This window comes from Lissotriton vulgaris, chromosome 2_1 (genome assembly GCF_964263255.1).
Source record: "Lissotriton vulgaris chromosome 2_1, aLisVul1.2, whole genome shotgun sequence".
Taxonomy (NCBI): domain Eukaryota; kingdom Metazoa; phylum Chordata; class Amphibia; order Caudata; family Salamandridae; genus Lissotriton; species Lissotriton vulgaris.
Genome location: NC_141687.1, coordinates 225,745,406 through 225,770,531, shown reverse-complemented (window position 1 = coordinate 225,770,531; position 25,126 = coordinate 225,745,406). Strand labels below are relative to the sequence as shown.

At 47.5% G+C, this 25,126-nt stretch overlaps 1 protein-coding gene across 1 annotated transcript in view; it reads right to left on the bottom strand.

Moving 5' to 3' along the window:
- Nucleotides 1-25,126, bottom strand: part of ZZEF1 (zinc finger ZZ-type and EF-hand domain containing 1) — a 1,733,356-nt gene that overhangs the window by 696,793 nt on the left and 1,011,437 nt on the right. Inside the window, exons 36-37 of the mRNA XM_086954803.1 lie at nucleotides 21,205-21,467; nucleotides 18,982-19,142 (exon numbers count right to left, since the gene is read on the bottom strand). Coding sequence (XP_086810929.1) covers nucleotides 18,982-19,142; nucleotides 21,205-21,467 — 424 coding nt within the window. The remainder of the gene's footprint in view (nucleotides 1-18,981; nucleotides 19,143-21,204; nucleotides 21,468-25,126) is intronic.

Genomic DNA, 25,126 nt, shown 5'->3' with positions numbered 1-25,126 from the left:
CTATCAAAGTAGGCAAATATCTGACGTATCTTTTTCGGATCACCCAGCCCTCTAACATTCCACGTGACGAATTTCAGTATGTTGGACTGTGTTATGTCAGTGTGGTGTGACGCCATCTTGAGATGTTGAGTGACAGAATGCTTTAGGCACAGTCATTCGACAATGCCCAGGTTTATGCTTCAGCATACAGTGCCTCTCAGTGCTCGTGGTAACAGCTGAGGTCGCAATGCTTCTCAGACACAGTGAATCAGTTTGAACATCCCCCATGACCCTACACCTCCCCCCGCCCACTTCAGCGCCCAAACTGTGCCAAAACCATCCACTTAACTTAACCAAACTGTTAACAGAACTGTAGTAGGGGCTCACCCGCTTAGGGGTATCGCCAGGTACACACATCGCCATCCACATGGTGGATGTGGACGGGTGCGTGTGCAGTTTTTTGAGCGTAAGTGTTCCTGTACCTCACAGTTCCCGCCAATTTCTCTCGGAAACCATGTAATATAATCCAAAAAACAAGTAGCGTGCAGGCAACAATTAGTGGCCGCCCATCTGCAAGTGTAGTGTTCCTTTGCACAGTGCAGTCTATCCACAGTAAGCATGCGCCCCTCACCCGCTCTCCCTGCCGTGCCCTTCGCCCGTCGTGGACCACCAGGTTACTCACTACTCACTTGGCATTCATGCTTCCTGCGTGCAGTTCAGGTCTGTTCATAAGGCACCAACGTTTCCCAGCCTATATTAGCGCATATCCCAACTCTCATGTTATGTGCCAAACGCATCAGTGAAGTCAATTAGGTATCATCTCAGCCAGTTCCAGTGTTGAGGTGCGTCCAGCTGAATGGAGTCCTATTCACAGGTGTTAGTTTTAGGCCCTTGACGATTCAGTCATTGTCACTTCCCTGATCTTCCCGTTCTGGTGTCTTGCGCCGTCGTCCCAGTTTTTTGACGTACTCCTGTGCCGCCTGCACCGTGAGGAGAACCACGGGTTTACCTGCATTCGTGATTTTGAGCTTTGCCGGATCAAGCATCGCGTATTCAACTCCTAACTCCCGCAGTTTCTTTTTCACAGGTGCGAATTCCATGCGTGCCATCTGAACCGCCATGGTGTGGTCTGGATAAAATTGTAGGGTGTTACCTTGGTGAGTGATTACACCCTTTTCCCTGGCCAGCCTGAGAACTGTGTCTCTGTCTCTGTAGTTGAGCATGCAAGCAATTATCACCCGCGGCATGTCTCCTGGCTTCGGCTTAGGCGCTAAAGATCTATGCGCGCGTTCAACAAGAAACACTGATGACAGATGTTCCGCACCGAATATGTCCTTTAGCAACGTCTCGATGTAGTCCTCCATTTTGCCCGTGTTGGTGGACTCCGGCAGGCCTGCTATGCGGACGTTGTTGCGTCTAGACCTGGCTTCCGGATCCTCCACCTTAGCACGCAACACTTCCAGTGTCTTTTCCATACTTCTGCCTACCGTCATCGTGGATTTAGATTCGTCCTCAACCTTGGAAATCCTTTGTTCCGCCTCTACCAGTCACTCGACATGCTTATCAAGTTTTGCGGCCATGTTGTCTACACGCTGCACCACATTGTCCAATTTATTATTCATTTCCTGCAGGCTTTGCTGTACAGCCCGTAGGACTGTCTCCATGCCGGTCCCTTCGCTTGCCTCGTTGTCCCCCTCCGCATTTGACGTCGTCGCAGTGTTCTTTGATTGTTTCCGCGCCTCAAACTGCAATTTAGTTTGTTGCTTTTCAGGTTTCCCCATGTTGCAGGAGCGTGACAGGGAGCTGCGCAGCGTCGCCCCAGGGGTGTCAGGTCTCAAACCTTTTGCGGCGTGTAATTCACGTTGTTGCGGCGTTCTTGATGCCCACTGAGTTCCAGCTTTATACATCAGACACACTGCCTGCCCACATGGCCACTATGGTGTTGCTCTGGGCGAGCGGCGCGGCTCTTCACTGTGGTCTCGCAGCGTTTACGATGTGATTTTTCCCTATGCAGGCAATGGTGGGGGCGGAACCCTCAGCCCCTGTGCTCGTGTATTCACATGGGCCCCAGCGCCGGGGCCAGGCTGTAGGCTCGCGGACAGGAGCCCAACAGTAGCGTGCCTCTGCCCTCACTATGCCTCACTTGCAGACCCGAGCCTTCCGTTGTGGCGTGCGCTCACTCGCCTCACATGGTAGCTGTCGTGCACCGCTCCGCTCTCAGCACCCTCGTCCACGAGCGCTGTCCGCTCACCCTCCGACGCCTTACCGCCTCTGCCGCGGCTTAGCGTCCAGCGTCGGGGTTCAGCAAAGGGCGCGCCTTATGTTGCAGCAGTTAGCAGTACTGTTCTCTCCCAACAGCATACGCCTGTACCTGTTTGCCGAGGGTGCCACGTCGCCGAGCCTTAGATATGTCCCGTTGTTGCCACTCTGAAGCCCCTCATTTCATGCGTTCCACTGCAGCCGCCATCTTGGAACGCCTGGAATGCAAACCCGATCTCGGTGTTTGTGAGGTCCGTGGCCCCTCTCCGCAGTCTGGATAAGGTACGAGCCCTTTGTGGTCTGTGTGCGCCGCAGCCAAATCGGGTCATGCCGCTTGCCTGGTATTCGATCCCTTACAGGAGCTAAGTGAAACGATCGCCGGGAGCCGCCATCTTGGAGCACACCACTCGTCAGCACCGTTTAACAGCGATATTTTCGCTGCCACTGCCGCTTTTCGGGAATCAGCCCCTTTAGTCGGTGGGCTGCTTGTTCCGATTCATGATCTCGTTAAGTACAGCCTTTCAGCGGCATTTCTCGCGGGTACAGGCCGAGTGTGAGAAGTTGGCCTGATATATAGTGCTCACTATTCTAGTGATCACTTTGTATCATTCCAAACAACCCTTATTGATGATTGGTTGTAAGTCAACCTTATAGACCAGCTATCCTAGTAGCATGGACAAGAGCAGTCTTTAGGCTAAACTCTAGAGGGCGTGTTATGCCAGCTGTTTTACCATCACATATACCCCTTGAACACCAAGTGAAAGGACACCACACAAGTTGTTATAAAAATAAAGTATATTTATTAATAACAAGTCTACCCTGAACTCTTTATGAGTCAGGGAGCTAAGCACAATACAAAACTCTTACGAAAATACTTCAAGTTGCACAATTTACACAAATGCCCGAGGGGCACGAAAAACTATATACTCTAAAAGTGGAATGCGAAATACTAGCAGGTAAGTAACACGATCCAGAGGCTTCAGGACCGCTAGGACTACCTTACTGAACCCTAAGGTTAGGACCAGGAGGCCTAGGGAACTCGGGTGCAGAGTGTGAACTCTTACGCAGGATGCGGGACAAAGTCTATGGATGCTAGCAATTCTAAAGTTACTGTTTCCGGACGAATCCGACTAGGTAGACTAAAAACGAAAAAGGATCTGGACACTAGGATAGTGAACCTGTGCTGAAGCACCGAAATGCTCGGGTTACCTAGCCCAGGGCCTGCGGCTGCATAGGGTTCAAATGACGTCGGGAATCCTCGTTGTAGTCTATGGAGCCTGAAAGAAGATGTTTCTGGCAGGCGACCAGTGAAGATGTTCGGTGTGATCCAAGGCTGGATCAGTGATGAAGACGACCTGAAAGCAGAGGGGACTCAGTTCTCAATCACTAGCCAGTGATTGTGTGGGCACCAGGATGGCACCGGATGAAGTCGCCGCAATCAGGTGAGTGGGTGACGCTGGACTCTGCAGTCACACGGACCAGGAGGCGTTGTCGGCGACCAGGCTGGAGGTGCGAGCTGTCCCGAGATGGTGTCTGCTGTCGGCGATGCTGGACCCAAGATTGGAGCAACAAACCTTGGCAAAGGCAAGCCCACGCGGTGGAGTCAAAATGGCGTCTGGAGTGGACCAGGAGGGTCCAGGGCACTTCTTGTTGAACAAGGAGCAAGGGCCAGTCTAGGGGACCTAGACCAGCGGTGAAAACGTCGTGGTACGTCGTCAGGAGGGCCACTAGCCAACGGGCAAGTGACCGGACAACGTGGCAAGCAGCAAAGAAGCAGAAGGACCCCACACAGATCTCGTGGATGCTGGGGGGCTGGACTTCGGTGCTGGAGCTACTCATGGTTGGGGCTTCTCAAACCCCAGTGCACTCACTCGAGGATCCCTCTGCGGTCGTGCTGGTTAAGCGTCGTGCAGGTCTTGAAGATAGCCGGTCCCTCAGGTCTCGTCGCACCCACGAATCTCAGCTGGGCTGATGAGGCAGGTAGAGGTCCGAGATGGCAGGGAATCCGGGTCTCGTCGAGCTGGTCAGTCTTGATCCGGAGGATGGACGTGCAGCAAACCGCAATCGCTTAGGTGGTGCCTGCTGGTGCAGGGTGGCTACTCCTTAGCCACAAGGGAGAGTCTTCAGAGAATGTCAAGAGTTCCTTTCGTGGAAAGTAGTTCAAGATTCAAGATTATCCAATTTGGGAAGGGGGCCTTCTCCTACCTTTATCCTAAGAAAATGGGCTGGCACGCGACTAGGTCCTGCCCATGGGTGGGACCAGGAGGGGGGTGGTTACACCCCTCTCCTTTGTCCGGTCTCTCCCCAGCTCAGGGGCTGGGGTGCCCCTGGAACTGGTTTGAGCCGGCATATGCACAGTGAGCACCAGGGTGCCACTTGCAGTCACCTTCCTCTCAGCCCTGCCTACCTGGGATACACAAAATCCTGTCTGGGATGGTGCTGGCACCGCCCATGACAGGAAACCCTTTGTCCGAGCCCTCCTCGCTGGAAGGACTCCCAGCAGCAGGAGGTCAGACTTGTGTCTGTGGTGGCAGCATCCATTTTGTGATGCTGAGGCTCGAGTTAACTTTAACCGGGGTTCAGTTACATACATGTCGTGTCCCTCTAGAAGGGTGGAATGCTAACCCCATCGCCAGAATTGGCGAGGGGTTAGTATTCCAATTCGTATGACATCTTACTCGACATGTTTTGATAATGCTATGCCAAAGTTAGCATTTGACCGCGAGGTTCATAATGCACTTAAGAGTATATGGTATAGCGTTATCATGGAACAGCTATTAGGACTTGGTTCCGCAAGCTGCAAACGGGCTCAGCTCATGCCAGAGCACCATCTCACATAATTCCATGCACTCTGCCTTCAGGATTGATAAGGCCTGCCATAGGAGTGACTGATAGGAATATATGTGTCCATTTTAGGGTTAGATATAGGAATACTATATCTAAAGCAAAGGGTGATTACACCACCTTGCCCCAGCTGTCATGCAGCCAGTTGTGTCAGATTTGGGTGGCCAGCCAGGGGTGGCATAATACATGCTGCAGCCCCTGGTAGGCCCTGGGTACACCTATGCCATGGATACCTAAGGTATGCTGTACAGGGACTGAAAAGGTGGCCAAGTACCAATTGGTAAATGCACCTAAGGTACATGCTTGTCAATTTAGAGAGAGAACAGCTAGGCTGTGGGTCTGATTAGCAGGCCCACAGCCAGGGAAAGTCGTAAACCAGTGAAGCAAAAAGCAAAAATCGGGGGTGACCATAGGATTGCAGACCCCACTCTCCTACACCAAGTTTCTGGCACCCGTCCGGCGGAGCGGACTCACGAGCCAGCCATCCCGCAGTGTGCCCTCTAGCGCCCCCCCCACTCTTTCCCACGTTGATACCAAATTGGTTGAAACATTTGGTTACAAGATGTCTTCATTGAGATACAAATCTGCCTCAAGTTTGGAGGGAAATTAGGATAAATGAAAGGATCCACTTTGATTTTATGGAGGGGAGTATATGTGATTCCTTATCAGCTAATGCATTTAGCTTGCTTACACATTGTGAAGAGACACCCAAAAAGTTTCTTAGATATAGCTTGACATGTCGAGGAGCAAACATTGAAAGAAATATACTTAAAGAACAAATCAGAGGTGCCAATCAAATACGCTACAGAAGTGAAGCAATTCACAAATCTTTATTTTAAAAAGTTGATTCTGAAGAGAAAATCTGATTGATTTAACTTCCTATATGCACCTATAAACAAGAGAATATTCCCCCAAGCATCCAACTTAGACAAGCAACACTACAAATACGTATTCATTTAGCCATTTTGTATAGCACCTGCAAGACCAAAGGAGGTCAGAGGGCTTCACACAGTAGTAGTGTCACAAATCATAAAACCGATAAATATATTCTATTCAAGTAGAGGATACAGATGAACAGATTATATCAACCGGAACACTAGATATAAGGCACCCTTTTATATATGCACAATAGTATGAACTGAACACCTTACCTGGTGGAGATTCTATTTAGCCGCAGATTCCATTCCCTGTGGAATACCCCCAGGCTTCAAACTAGATCTGGAAGAAGATTTTATAGCAGTACCCCTAAGCGCCAGTAGGTGCATCATTGAGCTCCAAGCTTGCCATGGGAAGTGACGTGCGTGGTACCTATATAGGCAACCCCTCAGCGCGCTGACATAAGTTACATCTGTGCCTTTCCACATCAGGAACGTGCAGCCACAATGAGAACTGACCACTGGTATGAAAACGACTAAGGCCCTGAAAAGGGTGTCTCTTACACCTGCATCGGTTGTAAGGGAGGATGGAAAAGTTGGTAAGGAATATACAGCTAGAGTCTCTACCACATAATGCATTTCCAAATGTAAATAAATTGTTCATCTCAGATACTTTTAGCTGCAGATTCCTAACCTCTAAATAGATCTATACAAAAGCAATACTTCCCTAGAGATGGGTCTGCAAACCCGATTAAACAAAAAAGTCATGAGAGACTAAACAGAAGTGCCTGTAATGATGGCCCTGGCTGTTCAGGAAGTAATGCTTTGTGAACATGTGCAGTGATGCCCACATCACTGCCTGGTAGATGCCCAGGAGTGGAACGTTGCACGCTAATGCAGTGGTCGCACATTTGGCACTGGTAGAGTGAGCCTGCAAGCCCTTATGGTGCTGTTTCCTGGCCAGTGGCTAGCAGTTCGTAATGCACAGGACACACCATTATGAGATCGTACTCTTCTGCACAGCTTTCCCTTTTTTGCTCCCACATAGTACACTACGAGTTGATTGTCCATTCGGAACTCTCCTGTGCGATCAAGTTAGAATGACAACACTCTTGTGGATCCAGGTGGTGGGTCTCCTCTCTTCTTTGGGGGGATGAGGTGGAGCATAGAAAGTGAGTCCCTTGCTCACTTTGCCACTGGATTCAAGCAAGCCGGGCTGAAGACGGCTGAAATGCCAGAAACCCGTCCTCGGAAGCTTGTTTCCAGTCCAGGGAAGGCATGACTTGGCAGTTCGGGCTGGACAGTTCCCATGAGGCACAGGGTCAGACTGATTTGCATATGGCCATGTCTGAACTGGGGTGGCAGAGTGGGCTAAAGAACGGTGATGGATTAAACCCAGATCTGTTGACTGGGTGTGAGTATTTGATTGGTTCAGATGCTCCGTCCATCACCACCCTCTTTTGTACCACTTTGGAGCATAGAAAGTAGGCAGGGTGATGTTATGGTCTACATGTAATTGAGTCACAACCTTTGGAAGAAAGGGGGCACTTTTCTTGTGTAAGGAGGATGCCCCTCGTGGCCGATGTTATGGCCACTAAAAAGGCAGTTTTGATGGACAAAAGCCTAAGAGGGCAATTGTGCTCAAATGGTGCACACATGAGAAAGGAGCGAACCAGGTTGAAGTGACTTAAAGAGAGAAGTTTGATCCAGCAATCGCATGAATGCAGAGATGGCAGACAGGTAATCCTTAAATGAGCCCAAAGCAGAGCCTTACTGGGCCAAAGACAGTGCAAACAGAAGAAGTCGTGAGAGAGGTACAGATAGGGGGGTCAATGTTGTGGGAAGCACTCCATGACACAAATTTCTCCCAATGGCAGAAGTACACCAACTTTGTGTAGAGACGCTTGGCTGCCAGAATAATAACACAGACATTGGGAGGAAGGTCGAAAGCTGGCAATTGTCGAAGCTCAATCTCCACGCATGCAGGTGGAGGATGCAGAGGTTGAGGTGAATAACCCAGTGGCTGAGACACAAGATCCTCCAAAAAAAAGCATCCCGACGTGAGGAGCTATGGTCATGCTCAACAACTCGCGATACCAGGCTCTCTGTGCCCAATTCATACCCACAAGAATATCTTCAGCCCAGTTCTTTCGGATGTCCTTGAAAACTCTGTGCAGGAGTGGTATTGGCGGAAAGGCATACAGGAGAACAGCAAGAGTTGCCTTGGAAACTCCATAGCGCAGAACTGTTGACATTTCACGTTCTCTGCAGTGGTGAAGAGATCTAACCAAGGCTCTCCCCACTGCTGAAAGAGGCCTTGCACACCTCCAGGTGGAGGCACCATTCATGATCTGCTAGGCATCTTCAGCTGAGTCTGTCTGCTCTGGCATTCAGAGAGTCCACAAGATGCTACACCACCTAGGTAATGCCCTGAAGTTCCAACCATGCCAAGGGTTGCAGAGCCTCTTGACAAAGGATACACAACCCCACCCTGCCCTGTTTGCTGCAGTACCACATGGTGGTTAACACGTGCACTAGCCTTCCCTTAATTGAAGTGAGAAAGGCTTTTAATCTCAAGTGAATATTCAGAAGCTCCAGCAGGTTTATGTGAAGCTCGGACTCTGTTGGAGGCCATAGTCCTCTGATTGCCACCTGCCCCAGATGGCCATCCAATTTCAGAAGTGACGCATCTGTCTCTACAGTCAACTCTGGTTATGAAAGGGAGAGATGCCTGCCTCGGACCCAATCGCGGTTTTCAGCCACCACTGCAGGTCTTATGCAGTTCGCTCTGAGATCTGGATCCTATCAGCTCGATTTCCCTGATGCTGCACCCACTGGGCCTTCAGGACCCACTGCAGAGCTCACATATGCCAGCAGCGGGCATGTGTCACAAGCAGGATGCAGGAGGCCATGAGGCCGAACAGCATCAGAGTCAGTCGCCCCGTAATCCAGGATAAAGGCTGAAACATCGGTATGATAGCCTGAATATTCTGTACTCGCTGCTTGGGAGAATAGTCCCAAAACTGCACTGTGTCCAAAACAGCTCTGATGAAAGTGAGATTCTGAAAGGGGGTCAGGTGACTTCGGCATGTTGATTGTGAAGCCCAGTGAGTGCAGGAGTTTTGCTGTAGTTGGAAGGTGGGTGATGACTGGAGCGAGCCAGCCTTTAACAACCAGTTGTCGAGGTAGGGGAAGGTTGAAATCCACAGCTTCCTCAGATGAGCTGGAACCACCACCATCACCTTGGTGAAAACCGATGGGCGCTGGTAAGGCTGAAAGGTAGCACAGCAAACTAGAAGTGTTTGCGGCCCACTGTGAACCGCAGATAGCATCTGGGGGCCGGTAGGTCAGGAATGTAGAAATAAGTTTCCTGCAAAACTTGAGTGAGCATGAGCATTTTAAATTTCCGCTTCTTCAATAAGAGATTAAGAAAAAGATCTTGGTTAAGGCAAAGTCCTACATCCCACCTTGGCGCTAGAAAGTAGCTGGAACGGCAACCACAACCTGCGTCTGATTCAGACACCTGCTCTATGGCTCCCTTGGTCAAGAGAGCTTGATTTACTTGACAGAGCAAGGAGAGATGGTCGTCCGTCAGCAAATCGTAAGTGGGTGGCATGGGTTGGGAAGGGAGTCGCCCCTGTGGACTATCTGTAGAACCCAATGGTCTCATGTTACTGATCGCCAGTGGGAGAGGTGATGGCATATTATGCCTCCTACTGGGTGCCCATGATGGTCTGAGGGCAAACTAAAGAAGCTTGGAGGCAGTGGCTGCCAAATGACTGACCCGACCGCTGGCAGGCTGTCCCACATGGTCTCTAGGACCCACACCCTTGACCAAGGTTGCTGGGAGGGTATGGGTGAAGTTAGAGACCCATTTTATATGCTGCAGAAGGCTGATTAAGGTTGACGAGGGGCCATAGACAAGCCCAAGGACTAGGGTGTAGCCCTGCTAACCTTGAAGCGCTTTAGGACTGAATCTGCCCGGTCTCCAAAGAGGCAAGAGCCATCAAAGGGCATGTCCATGAGGAAAGCCTTTATCCCCTGCAACGCCACATGTTCTCAGCCAGGCATGGTGCCATAAGGTCACCCACGATTAAATGCTCTACCTAACCAGTCGGTTGTGTCAAGCCCACATCTGATGGAGAACTCTTTTGCATCCCTCCCATCGGCAACAGCCTGAGAGAATATGACCCCAGCCTCCTCCGGAACTATAGGCATCACTTGCGCAACCGAATCCCATAGTGGGTATACCCAGAAGTGGTGCGATGGAGGTGGGCAGACATTCTATTCACAGGAGCCACTGTGCCGGGCTCGGAGGCCACAAGTAGGACGTCTGTAAAGGCTTCATTGAATGGGAGTAGGGGCTCTCAAGAGGGAGATTCCAGGCTGAAACTGAGGGAAGGTTAAGATCCAGGACTTCAGTAGCCCAGCGTACCACCTTAGCAAAAGAAACTTACTCCTACGTAGCCAGAGAGAAGGGGAAACCAGGCCAGTGTCAGGGTCCCAGGACACCCGAAGATGACACACATGGCCTCATAAAATTCCTTCAGCTGGGCAGAGGTCTTTCCAAGAAAATCTGGAAAGCACGGAACCGACCCAGGTTCAGGCCTGCAGACTCGCAGGCCCTGGACTGTTGTTATTCCCTCGTCTCATCCAGTCACATGACTTCGACAGATGCAGGGAAGTCGAAGAGTGTTTGTATTTCTTCGACTTCTAGTGCTTGTTGGACTTATCCAACTTCCCTGATGATCTTGAGTGCGATAAGGAACATCGGGAAGTGCTTTGCGAACGGTCCCGGAACCCTCCCACCCAAACCGGTCCTTGAGCATCGCGACCGATGTCGGGCAGTTAGGAGCTTGAGGGATCGCTCCCTCAGCGTCATTTGGTGCATGGTGCAGCAGTCCTCACACACTTTGGAGTCGTGTACCCCGGCTCCAGGCACCACAAACCCACAAAGTGGGGGCTGTCAATGACATCTGATATCTGCCTATGACAGTCCGCAAATGTTTTGAAACCAGACTGTTTCTTGTAGGACAACCTCACCCCAAGAAATGAAATCACACAAAAAAGGTTGACAAAAATTCGAAAAAGGTCAGTCAAAAAGTGAATGAGGGGTAGCTCAATAAGGATCAGCGGTGTAGTGCAAAAAGGAAAGAACTGATGTTAGTGCGCTGAGGTGGCACCTATATAGGTACCACACATGTCCCTTCCAACGTGGATGATGCCAATGCGAAGCGGCAAAAAGCTACCCAACGGCACGCAGGAGTACTGCTTGAAAATCAGAGCCAGTCTGGAACCTGGGGATATTCACAGGTGAGGAATTTGCGGCTAGAGGTCTCTAACAGATATATTATGACATCACATATAATTTAGGCTATCGTAACAACACATTACCTTGAAGGAGGAGAATAAACTCTTCATACTGTGTCCTAAACAATAGGTCCTATGTTCATAACATTTCAATGGTGACTAAAAGGATTACTGGTAGGTTGTTGGGCACCTTTCTGTAAACCTCTGTTAGGAGCCACTATAAAATAGAGATTTTCATTACATTTAAAAGATTCATATGTTGGAAATCTCCAGGAAGGAATTGCAAACATTTCTTGGGAAGGACTGACCCACTGCTTTTGTGCTCTTCGTCGAAGGAATTTGAGAAATAGGTTGTCAAAATTTTCCAGATTGCATTGTCATCCACATATCAGTGGTTTCTGAGTGGGACAGATAGAGGAGTAGGTGTACGGAGCATTCTGTGTGTGCTTTAGGCTAGTCTGAAGATACCTCTTACTTGTGTGGTAAACAAATTCAGAGATACAAAAATGGGAGATAAGTGGTCAAACATTCTTGAGCCTGTTTCCATTCTGGTGTTCTATGTAGATAAAATTGAGCACAGACTCTCTTTTTGAGCCACATGATCCCACTTAACCGTCCTCCGATTATTACTGATAGTTAAGTTGTCAGTCGTCGTTAGACAGTATTTTATTTTGGGCCACATTACCAGGAGTACCCAGAAGGGAGAGAGACCGTGGAAAATGATCACTTTCAAAACGAGGCAGAACTTCCATATCAATTATGCTATCCCAAAAGTTAACATCTATAAGAATGTAGTCAATGCAGCTTCGGTATGTACTCCTCCTGAATGTTGGGCGCCACTCTAGATCCAACTTTGTTCTGCCGTTACAGGCTCTCAGGTGACCGCATACACAAGTCCAGCATTTGAAGAGCTACCTTAGAAAGCGTTTGTAGTTAGGGTCTTGCAGCTGTGGTATACCCCAAAACCAGTCCTCATTGTGAACAACTTCCTGCAGTAGAGGAAAGGGTTCAAAAGATGCAATAAAATCCCCACCTACTATTACAATGGTCACCTCTCTAGTTTTGGAGAGGGTGTCTTAAGAGGTGCAAAACCGGGGATTCAGCTGTCGTAGGCAAACCCTTGTTATAAACGTTAAGGAGCACTAGATGGACCATATTCCCTACTAAAAATTAAAGGTCCAATAAATCTGGGGAATCAAGGGGTAACTGCCTTATACTGTAACTCGAAGTAATCTTTAGCCATACAGCTGGGCCCCCCGGTGGTCTTTCAGCCTGGGATTTACAAGCTGGAACTTGGAAGGACATGAAGCGTTGCCTAAACGAGGGGCTAATTTCCCAGGTTTTCTGAAACATGATGATATCGCACTGGCCTATGAATGCCCCCCAATCTTCCTGAATGAGCTTGCTTCCAAGCCCACATATGTTCCATGAGACCACAGTAAAAGTATAGGATGAGCTAGGCAGGGAAGAAGCCTGAGGTGCTTGGAAAACAATTAATGGTTCACTAGAAGGAAGACCCAAGGTAAATTGATGAAGAGTTGGAAATACAAGAAAGTGTTATCGGAATACAAGTAGCACCTCTGTTAGCTAAAGGACCCTCAGGGACTCAGCGGGTGTTGGTGCTGCTCCCAGAGCGGTCGGCCACCAGGAGTCGTCCCAGGCTGAGGGGGGTGGAGCCAAGGACGAGGACCTTCATTTTATCTGAGTTCCGTTTCAGGCGGCTATTCTTCATCCACTCGGCGACGGCTTTCATTCCTTCATGGAGGTTGGTTTTGGTGGTGAAGGGGTACTTGGTAAGGGAGAGGATCAGCTTGCTGTCGGCGGCGTAAGAGATGATGTTGAGGTCGTGCAGTCGAGCGACGTGGGTGAGCGGTGCCATGTAGACATTGAACAATGAACCATTGCCCCTGCTCCCCAATACCTCAAGTGCTGGGAAAGGAAAGAACTCAGCAATTCACCACAATACAATCCCCCCTCATGCATTTAGCCGAACAAACGCAGGAGTCTAAATACAAATAAAATATCCTTAGACTCATTGATATCAAAGTCAGTGTTACACAGCAACCAGTGACAAACTTTGTTTTTCAGTCCACAGATTGGTTCTTCTCCGGGAGAGCTTAGGTGCAGCACATTGGTTAAAATGACAACAAAGGGGCAGCAGGCCGGAGGAAGATTAAGCCGGGACGGACTAGGATACTGCTGGAGGCTCAGCTTATGGCCCATAGGTGGTCAGTCTGCCACAGCTCTCGTGCCATCAATACCTCCAATATCACCCTGCCCACCAGAACCTTGGGTGGCTCCTCCCTTTGGGGGTCACACCTCATGCGCTGATAATTTGGAGAGGGGTAATGCCTGGTCCCTGGATGGCCTGAGTGGCCGATGTCGAAGTATGAACCAAGGTAGAGTCCGAGGTAGAACACCTAGGAATAGAATTGATTCAACATGGGGTCCTAGGCAGAAGGCTCTAAGGACAGCAAATTAGCATGTGATTGCGTTGGTATTGTGAGAAGTTGGCCTGATATATGATGCTCTCTAGTTCTAGTGATCACCTTGTATCAGTCCAAACAACCCTTATGGTGATTGGTTGTAAGTCAACCTTATAGACCAGCTATCCTAGTAGCGTGGACAAGAGCAGTCTTTAGGCTAAACTCTTTTGGCATGTGAAGCCAGCTGTTTTACCACATATAACCCCTTGAATACCACATGAAAGGACACCACACAGGTTATGAAAATAAACAGATATTTATTAACTAACATACACCTCTGAACTCTTTATGAGATCAGAGGGCTAAGCACATGACAATACTATGAAAGAAATACGGGTTCACACAATATTTACACGTGTGCCGTAGGGGCACGACAAACCATATACTTAAAACAATGGAATGCGAGGAAAGAAAGTACTGTAAGGGGATCCAGAGGCTGGAGGATCGCTGGGACTACGCTACAAACTAGGTAAGTAACGAGCAGGATGCCCACGGGACTCACGTGCAGAGTGGAAACTCTCATGCGGGATGCATACCAACGTCTATAGATGCTACAGTTTACAAAGTTATGGATTCCGGACGAACGCGGCTGGATGAAGGGAAAACAACAGTGGACCTGAACACTAGGATAGTGAACACAGACTTCAGCACCTAGAAGCTTTAGTTACCTAACCCACAGGCTGCGGGTGCATAGGGCTGAAGTGGTGTCGGGTTTGCTGCGTTGATCCCGGTGATGCCAGAAACAAGAAGTTGCTGGCAGGCAGCCAGATGGAGGAGTTCGGTGGTTCCAAGGATGGAACTTAGAAGGAGAAGTCCTGAAAGGGAAGGGGACAGAGTCTCGGTCACTAGCCAGTGACGGTGCTGGAACTAGGAGGGAACCAGATGCTGTCGCCGCGTTCAGGTGGAGGAAGGGTCGCTTCTCTCTGTAGCTGCGCGGACCAGGAGCTGTTCTTCACGACCAGGCTGGAGGCACGAGCTGTCCCACGTAGTCTGCTGCTGATGGCGGTGTTGGATCGTCGATCTGGTCACCAGGCCTTGGCAATTGCAAGCCACGCGGTGGAACAAAGATGGCGTCTGGTGCGGACCAGGAGGGTCCGGGGTGCTTCTCTTTCACAGGGAAGCAAGGGCCAGTCTGGGGGACCAGACCAGCAGTGGTGAAATCTTCGGGTCGTCGTCTCAGAGGTCACGAGCCAGCCGGCAAGTGACCAGACAACAGGACAAGCAGCAACCAGGCAAAAGGGCCCCAGGCAGATCTCGTGGATGCTGGAGGGCTGGTCTTTGGTGCAGCAGCTGCCTCGGTGTGGGGCTTCTCAGACCCCAATGCACTCACTCGAGGTTCCCTCGGCGGTCGTGCTGGAAGCGCTGTGCAGGTTTCTCAAGATGGCCGTCTTCAAGTTGCTCGTCCCACCCACGGGTCTCAGCTGTGCTGTGGATGTGGGTAGAGGTCAGAGGAGTCTGGAGGTCCGGGTCTCGTCGAGCTGGGTCGTCGGGTTCCAGGAAGGAAGGACTTGCAGCAAACCGCACAGGAGCTTGATGGTGCCTGCGAAGCAGGATGGTCACTCCCTGACCATAGGGGAGATTCTTCAGTCTTCTGATGTTCAGGAGGTCGAAAGTCAAGAGTTCTTCGTGGAAGTTGTCAAAATTAATCTAAAAGGGAATGGGACCAGCTCCTACCTTTATTCAGCTAAAGGGGGCTGCACTACGACTAGGTCCCTCCTCTGGGTGGGGCCAGGAAGGGGGGTGGTTACACCCCCTTTCCTTTGTCCGGTCTTGCGCCAGCTCTGGGGCTTGAGTGCCCCAGGAACTGGTTCTGACCGGTGTATGCACAGAACACCTTGTGTGCCCCAGGAATGTCTCATTCCTTTCAGCCCTGGCCTATCTAATACACAAAATCCTGTCTGGGGTGGTGCTAGCACCTCCCAAGGCAGGAAATCCTTTGTCCGAGCCTCCCTCGCTGGAAGGACTCCCAGCAGCAGGAGGTCAGACTTGTGTCTGTGGTGGCAGCATCCATTTTGTGATGCTGAGGCTCGAGTTAACTTTAACCGGGGTTCACAGTTACATACATGTCGTGCCCCTCTAGAAGGGTGGAATGCTACCCCCGTCGCCAGAATTGGCGAGGGGGTAGTATTCCAATTCGTATGACACCTTACTCGACATGTTTTGATAATGCTAAGCCAAAGTTAGCATTTGACCGCAAGGTTCATAATGCACTTAAGAGTATATGGTATAGAGTTATCATGGAACAGCTATTAGGACTTGGTTCCGCAAGCTGCAAACGGGCTCAGCTCATGCCAGAGCACCATCTCACATAATTCCAAGCACTCTGCCTTCAGGATTGATAAGGCCTGCCATAGGAGTGACTGATAGGAATATATGTGTCCATTTTAGGGTTAGATATAGGGATACTATATCTAAAGCAAAGGGTGATTACACCACCTTGCCCCAGCTGATTGATCAGCCAGTTGTGTCAGATTTGGATGGCCAGCCAGGGGTGGCATAATACATGCTGCAGCCCCTGGTAGGCCCTGGGTGCACCTATGCCCTGGGTACCTAAGGTACACTGTACAGGGGCTGATAAGGTGACTCAGTATCCAATTAGATATGTACCTAGTGTACATGGAATCCATTTTACAGAGAGAGCAGTGGGCCTGGGGTCCTGAATAGCAGGGCCCCAGGTCAACTAAGTCGAAAAACCAGCAAAACACAAGGCAAAAAGTTGGGGGCAACCATAGTCAGATATCCACCTTCCTACAGGTATGACACTGCGTTTCCAATTTGAAAAGTATGTCATTTAATGGAGACAAGTTTGCAGTGATCATGGTCTGAAGCTTTCCAAAAAGAACATCCCAGTCCAGGTTGGGTAATGTCACTGTGTCCCCTGGATTAGAAGACATGTCTACAATAGCCAAAGGTTGAGAGGAGTACGGGTCGGTCATGACTTGAGGCCTCTGGCAGACCTCGTGAGCCTAATCCCTTTAGAAAAATTTCAGGAGAATCAATTATTTGAAAAATGGGTAGATGCCAAAAGGAAAGACTGACTTAAGTTATACGGAATATTCTTTATAGTCTTTTACATGTACTGGAGAAGCCAGATGAAGTAATCCTGCAGACAAAGAAGTGTGATGACATGAGAAATAGGAGTTAGTATGAAATTACAAGAGAGTTAAAAAATGACAGTGTTAAATACAAAGAGAATTAATAGGTTTTATCTCCAACTAAGGGCATGATTTATTACATATTAAGAAATTAACATGTGGGGCCAATTTAATTAGTTAGGAACCGTCGAAAACAATGCCTTGTGAATATGCGCACGATATGTTGATACAAGGAAGAACAACTTACCATTGATGAGACTTTATCTGGTTTCTGGTGGATATTCTATCTGCATGCAGATTCCTCACCTTGTAAATACCGCGAGGCGCTTTACTGGATCCAGAGCTTTGTCTCAGCACTGCTTCGTGTGCTGGCAGATGGCGTTGTGTGGCTCCGTCCCACCCCAGAAGTGCCATTAAAGCCGCACATCACTGTCAGCCCTGCACCCTCATGTCACTTTCATTCTCAACTCTGTGTGCCGTGGGGCACGGTCAACAATAACTAAAGCGATGTGGCACCCAATAACTAAATCAATGTGACGGTGTGCAAACATCTAAATCAGGACAATTTTAGAACAGATGGAAAAGACACCATTCCACAAAGCAGGGAGGCAGGCGTGCAGTGATTATAGTATCCACTGGGAAAAGCGTTTCTAAAGTTAACCAACTTATTCTTCAGATGGATACTTCTAACCGCAGAAGAGCTAATGCAAAATTTCCAGACTTAGAATGGCACTTGGAGATATTCAGAAGGTGAGAAACCTGCAGACCGAAATATATCCATTAGAATACAGAATGCAGAGGGTGATTGAGAAATCTATAGATGCCAAAAACATTTTAGGAAAAACTGAAGGTTGAAACTGATCAAAATGTCACTGTTACGGCTAGGAATGTATGCATCACTTGAAATTTTTATTAAATACTCCAAGTAAAGAATATTTATGAAAGAGGATTTATGAAAGTCGCTTTTTTAGTAAAGTTCTTAATCTCCCAAAGAGGCATCAAAGTCCATCAACACTTTTGAAAAGATACAAAATAGTACACCCTGATAAACTGGTTTGCAGAATACATACAGATTATCCACCAAAGCTTGGCATCATTAAATACAAATAAAGTCCTGTAGACCAGGTCTATTTAGCCCTTCACCCTATCGCATTGCTAGAGAACTGACTCTGGGAAGTAACACAATTTAGTCTCTGGGGTAGTGTGTTGCTTTTCCATGTAAATTGCTGGGAGAATTTCAATGAAATTCAGTTTTTTCATCAATGAAGTTTTCAGATCAAATGATTTATATGATACCTCTTTGGTGCAACCACAGTAATACCTGCAGCTGTTTTTTTATTGGCATCCAATCTTGGTAGCAGATATTTTGAAATCGGACAGAAAACATAATTTTTGTATTTAAGTTTAACATTCACGCTAGGTACTGCGATTATCTATATTTATTATAGGTCCTCGCATGTGTTTCTATTTCACATGCACGATAAGGGACTATTAGATCCTCCTGTGGTTCGCACACAAGAGAATACTTGAGGTCACTGGAGCAAGATTCATATACTGACAATGCTGCCAGCCTATTTTGTCAAATACAAATGAATGAAGATAAAAAATAAAGAAACTCAGACAGCCCGTAGACTAACCAGCCATCACACCCACAAGGTGTAAGCACATACTACTTTTAAAACAGCACCTACCAAACACCTTTGTTTTTCCCTTTCATGGTGATAGTCTGTGGCTCTTTGGGATGCTACCATCAATGGATAACTTTTTTCCCAATAAAACCTGTCTGCTGTTAAGGGTAAGCTATGCCGCTTAAACATGACCATCAGTAAATTATTTTTAAAGTGCACTTAGCAACAGAGTAACAAGAAATTATTTCATAGTGGTACTGTGTTAATGAAAACAGTGTGTACACAGGCCATAAAATCATAAAAAAATCATAAAAATAGAAATGTAATATATATACGGGCGCTTCACACACATGATCCACTTGCATAACAATCTAAAGTGCTTATGGAAAATTAGGGGGCGATTGAAACCATTGACTGTGGCACTCAACGTCCAACACAATTAAAACAATGTAATCATCGTGTAGACAAACTGATTACATAAATTCAGATGCAAGGTCTTACTTACATTGTCAGAAGTTAGGAGTGCTCCTTTTACTACTTTGTCCAAGGTTTCCAACACTTCACCACCTACAATGTCCTCTGAAAGTTCTGCTGTGCTATCCGTAGAAGAGCTGACAGATGGTGTCCCATTTTCAGTGAAGGGGAGCATAAATGAAGCCTTGCGACCTGGGAGTAAAGGTTCAAGATATGTAGAATCTACTTATAAAACTACATATTTATTACATACTGTTTCTGTATTCGCTCGAAATAATCTCTTCCTGTGAAGTTCAAAGTGTACGTTTATCTGACATGTATCATCCAATCACCAATGAAGCCAATCAGGTACATGTCAGATGCGTTCTAAAGATAAACCTTCATGTGGCTGTTAAATGTGGTTGCTGTCAACAATGCAAGTGCTAATGATATTCAGTTACACCAAGCACTGATATAAAGGTTCACAAAAAGATACACCACTGCAATCACCACCAATGCAAACACCCTGCCCCACCCCCCACTAGGCAGAGGTAAAATTGTGATTGTGGCACAGAAGCAGTAATTCTGATGGAGTCATTTCTGCCAGTAATGCAAATTCCATTTGTAGACTTTCTACCATTATGTACAAAACCCCAGCATGTAAACTTCTAATGAAGAGGTATGTTTATCTAACTCTTGTTCCACTTTCTATGAATCAAATTCTGATATCATACTGCAAAAAGAAAACATACTCTTGCTCTGGTCCTGGTTCGTGTGGACAGATGTAATGAAATGATTCGTGTGGAGAGCTTTAATGGAATTTACCATGAAAGCCAATAAGGTCAAGTGGCCAAGTTACTGCACGAACCTCGTGTCCCGCCGCCGGAAGTAGAGAGCCCTGTCAAACCATTTTGGACAGGGAGTTATTTTAAACCTTATTTAATCAACTTTACTGAAGGAGGAACAACCCGATTAGAGGGGTCTTCCTCTATCAAAATCCCCACATCAGGAGGATCTCGTTATCTATTAAGCTACCAAGTATATTCTTGATTCGAATGACCTAAAGGTTCCGGTCGGCGGGATCAGTTATTTAATCTCTTTTCCATACAGCGCTATATTTCCTTATTTGGAATCCACCCATTTTGGAAATAGAACATTAACGTCTTATCTTGACTAGACGCCGCCATTGAGCCATACATGTTATATTGACACATCACCTCTTGTAACCAGACGGTTAGGATTGCTCTTTGAAGAAACTCAGAAAGCAAAGTATTTCTTATACAGCATTATAACAACTCTAAACTTTTGTGGCTACTCCAGAAGAAGGCGCTGGCCGCCGAAACGCGCGTAGAGTACCAATCAGCCACTTCCTGTTTTTTAACTTTATATATGTTTGTATATGTAATGTGATCTATGTAGTGTGATTTACGCCTCGTTGTTTAAGTCTAGTTTGCCGATATTATACTTTAACGTATATATTAAATTTGTAAATGTGATATTGTTCTTTTTAATCTCTAATAAATTGTTAAAGTTAACAAGCATTTTTGTAGCTTAATTCCCTTCCATTTATTAAAATCTTTTTGATTATTTCTTATGGTTACCTAGATTGTTAAATATCAAATGCTTACTTTTCCCTGGTCTAGGAATCATTTTTCTATGAACTTAAGGGGTCCTTGCTAAATATACGCCAAGTTACTTAACTTTACATCTGGAGACCTAGTATCAAATCATGATATTCTGACCATATCCATTGAAATGTCAAATGATAGTGATTTGTGAAGACAGGGCAAGCTCCAAAGCAACAGTAGTAATATCACTGTTAGCATCCAAGAACGTATTTGTATGGACTTCATGACCTGACCAATGGCGCAACTACTTCCCTTAAATAAGCCATGTGTGTGATTGATCTGTAAATTTGATTAAATATTTATTTCAGTGGATGTAGCAAGTCTGCTGTACTTGCACCATGTTTTTGTTCAGAAACATTTTGGCACAATGTCTGACAATTGCTTGCTGAATTGCTCCATTTGTTAAGGTTGGGTTTGAGGCTGGTGTTTTGGTAGTTTGATTCACTGTTCTGGTGGCTTTACTGGGCCACATTTGATGGAGTGGCAATGGAAGCCAGACATTGCAAGAACTCCTGAGACAATGCACACATTTTACAGTCGCCTGCATCACACCCATAACATATAGACAACAGCAAGATAAGGAAGAAAAAGCATGTGCTGTACAGTTTACATATAACTGAGTGACAACATTAAATAAGATTGCTCACCTTTTCCTTGCTGTGCTTTTATCAAGCAATTGGTTAGCAGTTCTGTGCAATGGCTTTGTAATATTCTTGCATGTGAAAGAACCTGTGAATCAAGCTTCTCCCCATTTACTTCTTCTTCACTTGTCAAATCTGAACTGTAAAGTGCCAATGCCGTAAACAGAAGCCAGGAATAGTTGTGTATGTATGGCTGAATAAGTCTTTGCTGATCACTGATCTTAGTGGTCACCACTGGATAAACTGTAGTGCTGTGAGTAGGCAAATGGCTAAAACAGAAAATTGGTTTGCATATTAAAGATTGGTCAGTTAAATATCAAGGAAGTTAAAACACAATGTTAGCTTAGAGAGCCTTTATAATTCTTATAATCATACTGTGTAATGTACAGCAGTCTCATTTACAGAGCTACGCATACACTAGCTCTTAAAATATATATATATATATATATATATATATATATATATATATATATATATATATATATATATTTGTATTAGGCGTTAGTACAATACAGCCTTGGCTACAAGAGAAGCAGAGCAACTACTTGTAAGAAACTTTTTCTTACACATCCAGATGCCTTCGTGCCTTAAAACATGAAAAGAGATGACCAAACTTAACATTGCGGAAAGATGGTGACAGCTAGGCCAATCAAGGCAACAGGTATTTAAAGTACTGCCTTGCCAACTTAAGGATCTTCTTTACAGTTTGTGCCCAGATAGTACCATTTTCAAGATGCATTTTAAACTTCCAATCTCAGAGACCAGGGTTGGTTTCTGTAAATTCCCAGATGTTGTAGTCGTTTTGATGGCGATGACCATAACCTATTTCAATCTTACGTTAATAAGTAATACAGAACACATACCAATGAGAAATGGAGGTCTCGGGAACTTTTGTTTGAAAGTTGTGCTTCAAATGAGTGACAAATCAGAAGCACCACTAAGTCTCTTGATCTGCTTACGCAGTAAACAAATATCATCTCTTTATGACTGAAACAGAATGTAACATATGCCTAGTGAAAAAAAAAATAAGAAATACTGACACTTCTTGCAAAGTCTTTGCAAACCAAGTTCAAGTCCCACTGAGGCATCACGAAGGGAACAGGTGGAAACGTGTGTGTGATGCCTTTCAGGAATCGATTTACAATAGGGGACTTGAACAAAGATGGTTGATCAGGCAGCCTTAGGAAGGCTGAAAGGGCAGAAAGATAGCCCTTGATAGTGCCCAGAGCAGAGCCCTGCTGGGCAAGAGAAAGAAGGAAGAGAAGAACCTCAGAAAGAGGGGCAGAGAGAAGATTCACAGCCGTTGCTGTGCACCATGCCAAAAATCTGTTCCACCTGCAGGCGTATACCGACTTTGTGGAGGGACGCCTGGCTGCCAGAATAATGTTACAGACTTCAGAAGGCAAGTCAAATGGCATCAACTGTCGCCGCTCAATCTCCAAGCATGGAGGTGGAGACTGGACAGGTTCGGGTGGAGGACCGTCCCCTGTTGCTGCGACAGAAGGTCCTCCTGAAGAGGCAGACGAACCGGGGGATCGACTGACAAACTGAGTAGCTCGGGATACCAGTACCTTCGCGCCCAGTCCGGAGCCATAAGGATGACTTGTGCCCGGTCGCACTTGATCTTCTTCAGCACTCTGGGCAGAAGTGGTATAGGCGGAAAGGCGTACAACAGACCGTAACTCCACTTGTGACGAAAAGCGTCTCCGAGCGAGTGCCGCCTTGGAAATTCCAACACGCAGAACTGATGACATTGCGCGTTCTCTTCAGTGGCGAACAGATCTAATCAAGGATCTCCCCACTGCAGAAAGAGACCTCGTGGCCTACCGTGAACCGCAAATAACGCCTGTGGGCCGGCAGGACGGGGATGTGGAAATACGAGTCCTGCAAGTCCAACGCTACCTTCCAGTCTCCTGGGTCCAGGGCAGCTAAGACCTGAGCCAGAGTCAGCATCTGGACCTTCTCCTTCCGGAGGAAGCCGTTGACGGTCCGTAGGTCCAAGATAGGGCGTAGGCCCCCTTTGCCCTTCTTGGGTACCAGAAAGTAGTGGGAGTAGCACCCACGTCCTACTTCTGGCCCAGGAACGCGCTCGATGGCCAGCTTGGCCAAGAAGCCGCAAGTGATCCCCCGATACGCGATGGTGTTGCGGTGGCATGGCTTGAGGGGTCCTCTCAAAGGGGAGGGAGTAGCCCCTCCGGACGATCTGCAGCACCCACCTGTCTGAAGTGACAGTGCGCCAGTGAGAGTGTTTTTTTTTGGTTTTTTTTAAAAACCTTTATTATAGCATTCAAGAAAATACAGGCATGGGCCTACAACCGCGGGGGCTGGCCGCTAGATAGAGTAAGACCACCGATATTACAGTATATTACACAGCCCATCAGCCGACAACCCAGAGGTTCGGCAGCGATTCAGGACAAAACTGGTATAAGACTGCATAATTAAGTTACAGAATGAGTCAAAGGTTTCGTTTTATATTATATGAGAGAGGATCAGGTGCCATACAATCAAACCAGATAATGCGGGGGACAGGGTAAGAAACAGGATAGACACATAACCACTGTGATGGAGAATCGGCGCCAAAGGATACCGATAGGTGCAAATGAACACACAATATACATTCCATGTTGCGCCAATTCTCGGAGCCTGCCCACCCGGAAATCGGATATCAGAAAAGCATGAGCACTAGATACAAGCATACGATAAAAGTCGGAATGATTCGTAGCTATACTGATCATTAGGAAAGAAAAGAAAGGAAAAAAAAGGCCATAGAAAATAAAAATAGCAAAATTAAAAAAACCCCGACCAGCCCCCCACCCTGCACCCCTGCAGATGGCTACAGCCTAACCCCACTAGCAGCGTGCCTGTCGCCCCTAATAACTAAAACCCTAAAGGAAGGAAAAAGAATGGAGGAGGGCATAGACATTCGGGCTCCCAGCCCCTTTAGACCCCCCGCCAGATACAGCCCCCGCTATCAATAAAAGAACACTTATGACAACACTAAAGAAGAGAGTAGAGGGTACCGGAAAACACCGCCCAGCCTCTTAGAGCAAGCAGTTACAGGTCGAACACTCGTGAAAGTCACTCCTACCCTTCCCGACCTAGTCAATCCTAACCTTGGCCCTTCCGAACAAGAACACAGACCCCTCCCGTCGAGATCCAAAGGCACACAAAGAGGTAATAAAGGAGAAAAGAGTCATCAAAAAGCAATCCATGGTGACTCGCAGGCAGTAGGTCCACGGGAACTTTAGACGCTGAAGACCTATCCCTCCTGGCTGAGCAGTCCCAATGTATTCTGCACAGGAGTCGTAGAGTCACCAAGAGAGGAGAAGACGACCACAAAGTGAAAGGAAAGTCACAAACAAAAGTCTCCGGGAGGGGAACGCCTTTTGATATCTCCAGAGCCGGTAGCAGGGGAAAGTTCGGTGATACCAGGACATCCTCGGGAACACCGTCTCCCAGGGCACCATCCGATGGTTCCAATGCCGGTTTCCTCATGGGGCTCTCGCACAAAGTCAAAAAGGCCACGGTTTGAATGGCTGCAGATTCCAGTTTCAATCGTAAGGCCGGGTCAACTAGGAGAATCTCTGATAGGCGCGAGTCCAATTTGCTCAATAAGACATCAACCTGTGATCGAAACGCCCAAATTTCCGCCAGTACTGACTTCAGCGATGGCTCGTGCATCGCTCGATCCACGGTCTCATGCCCGATATCAATCCCAATCACCTCCCCGGGTGAATCAGACATCCTCGGGGGGGACAAACAGGATCGTGAACGTGCAGATGCGGAGGGTGACCGGTCTTTGCTCGCAGCCACGGTCCACACCGTTAAGGCCGCAGGCCAGAGGCCCCGAATCACGAACCTCGGCGGCCCCACTTACCGGGTCCGCGGGATGGGGACCCCCACTCACAGCCGGCAATAAGCAGGATCA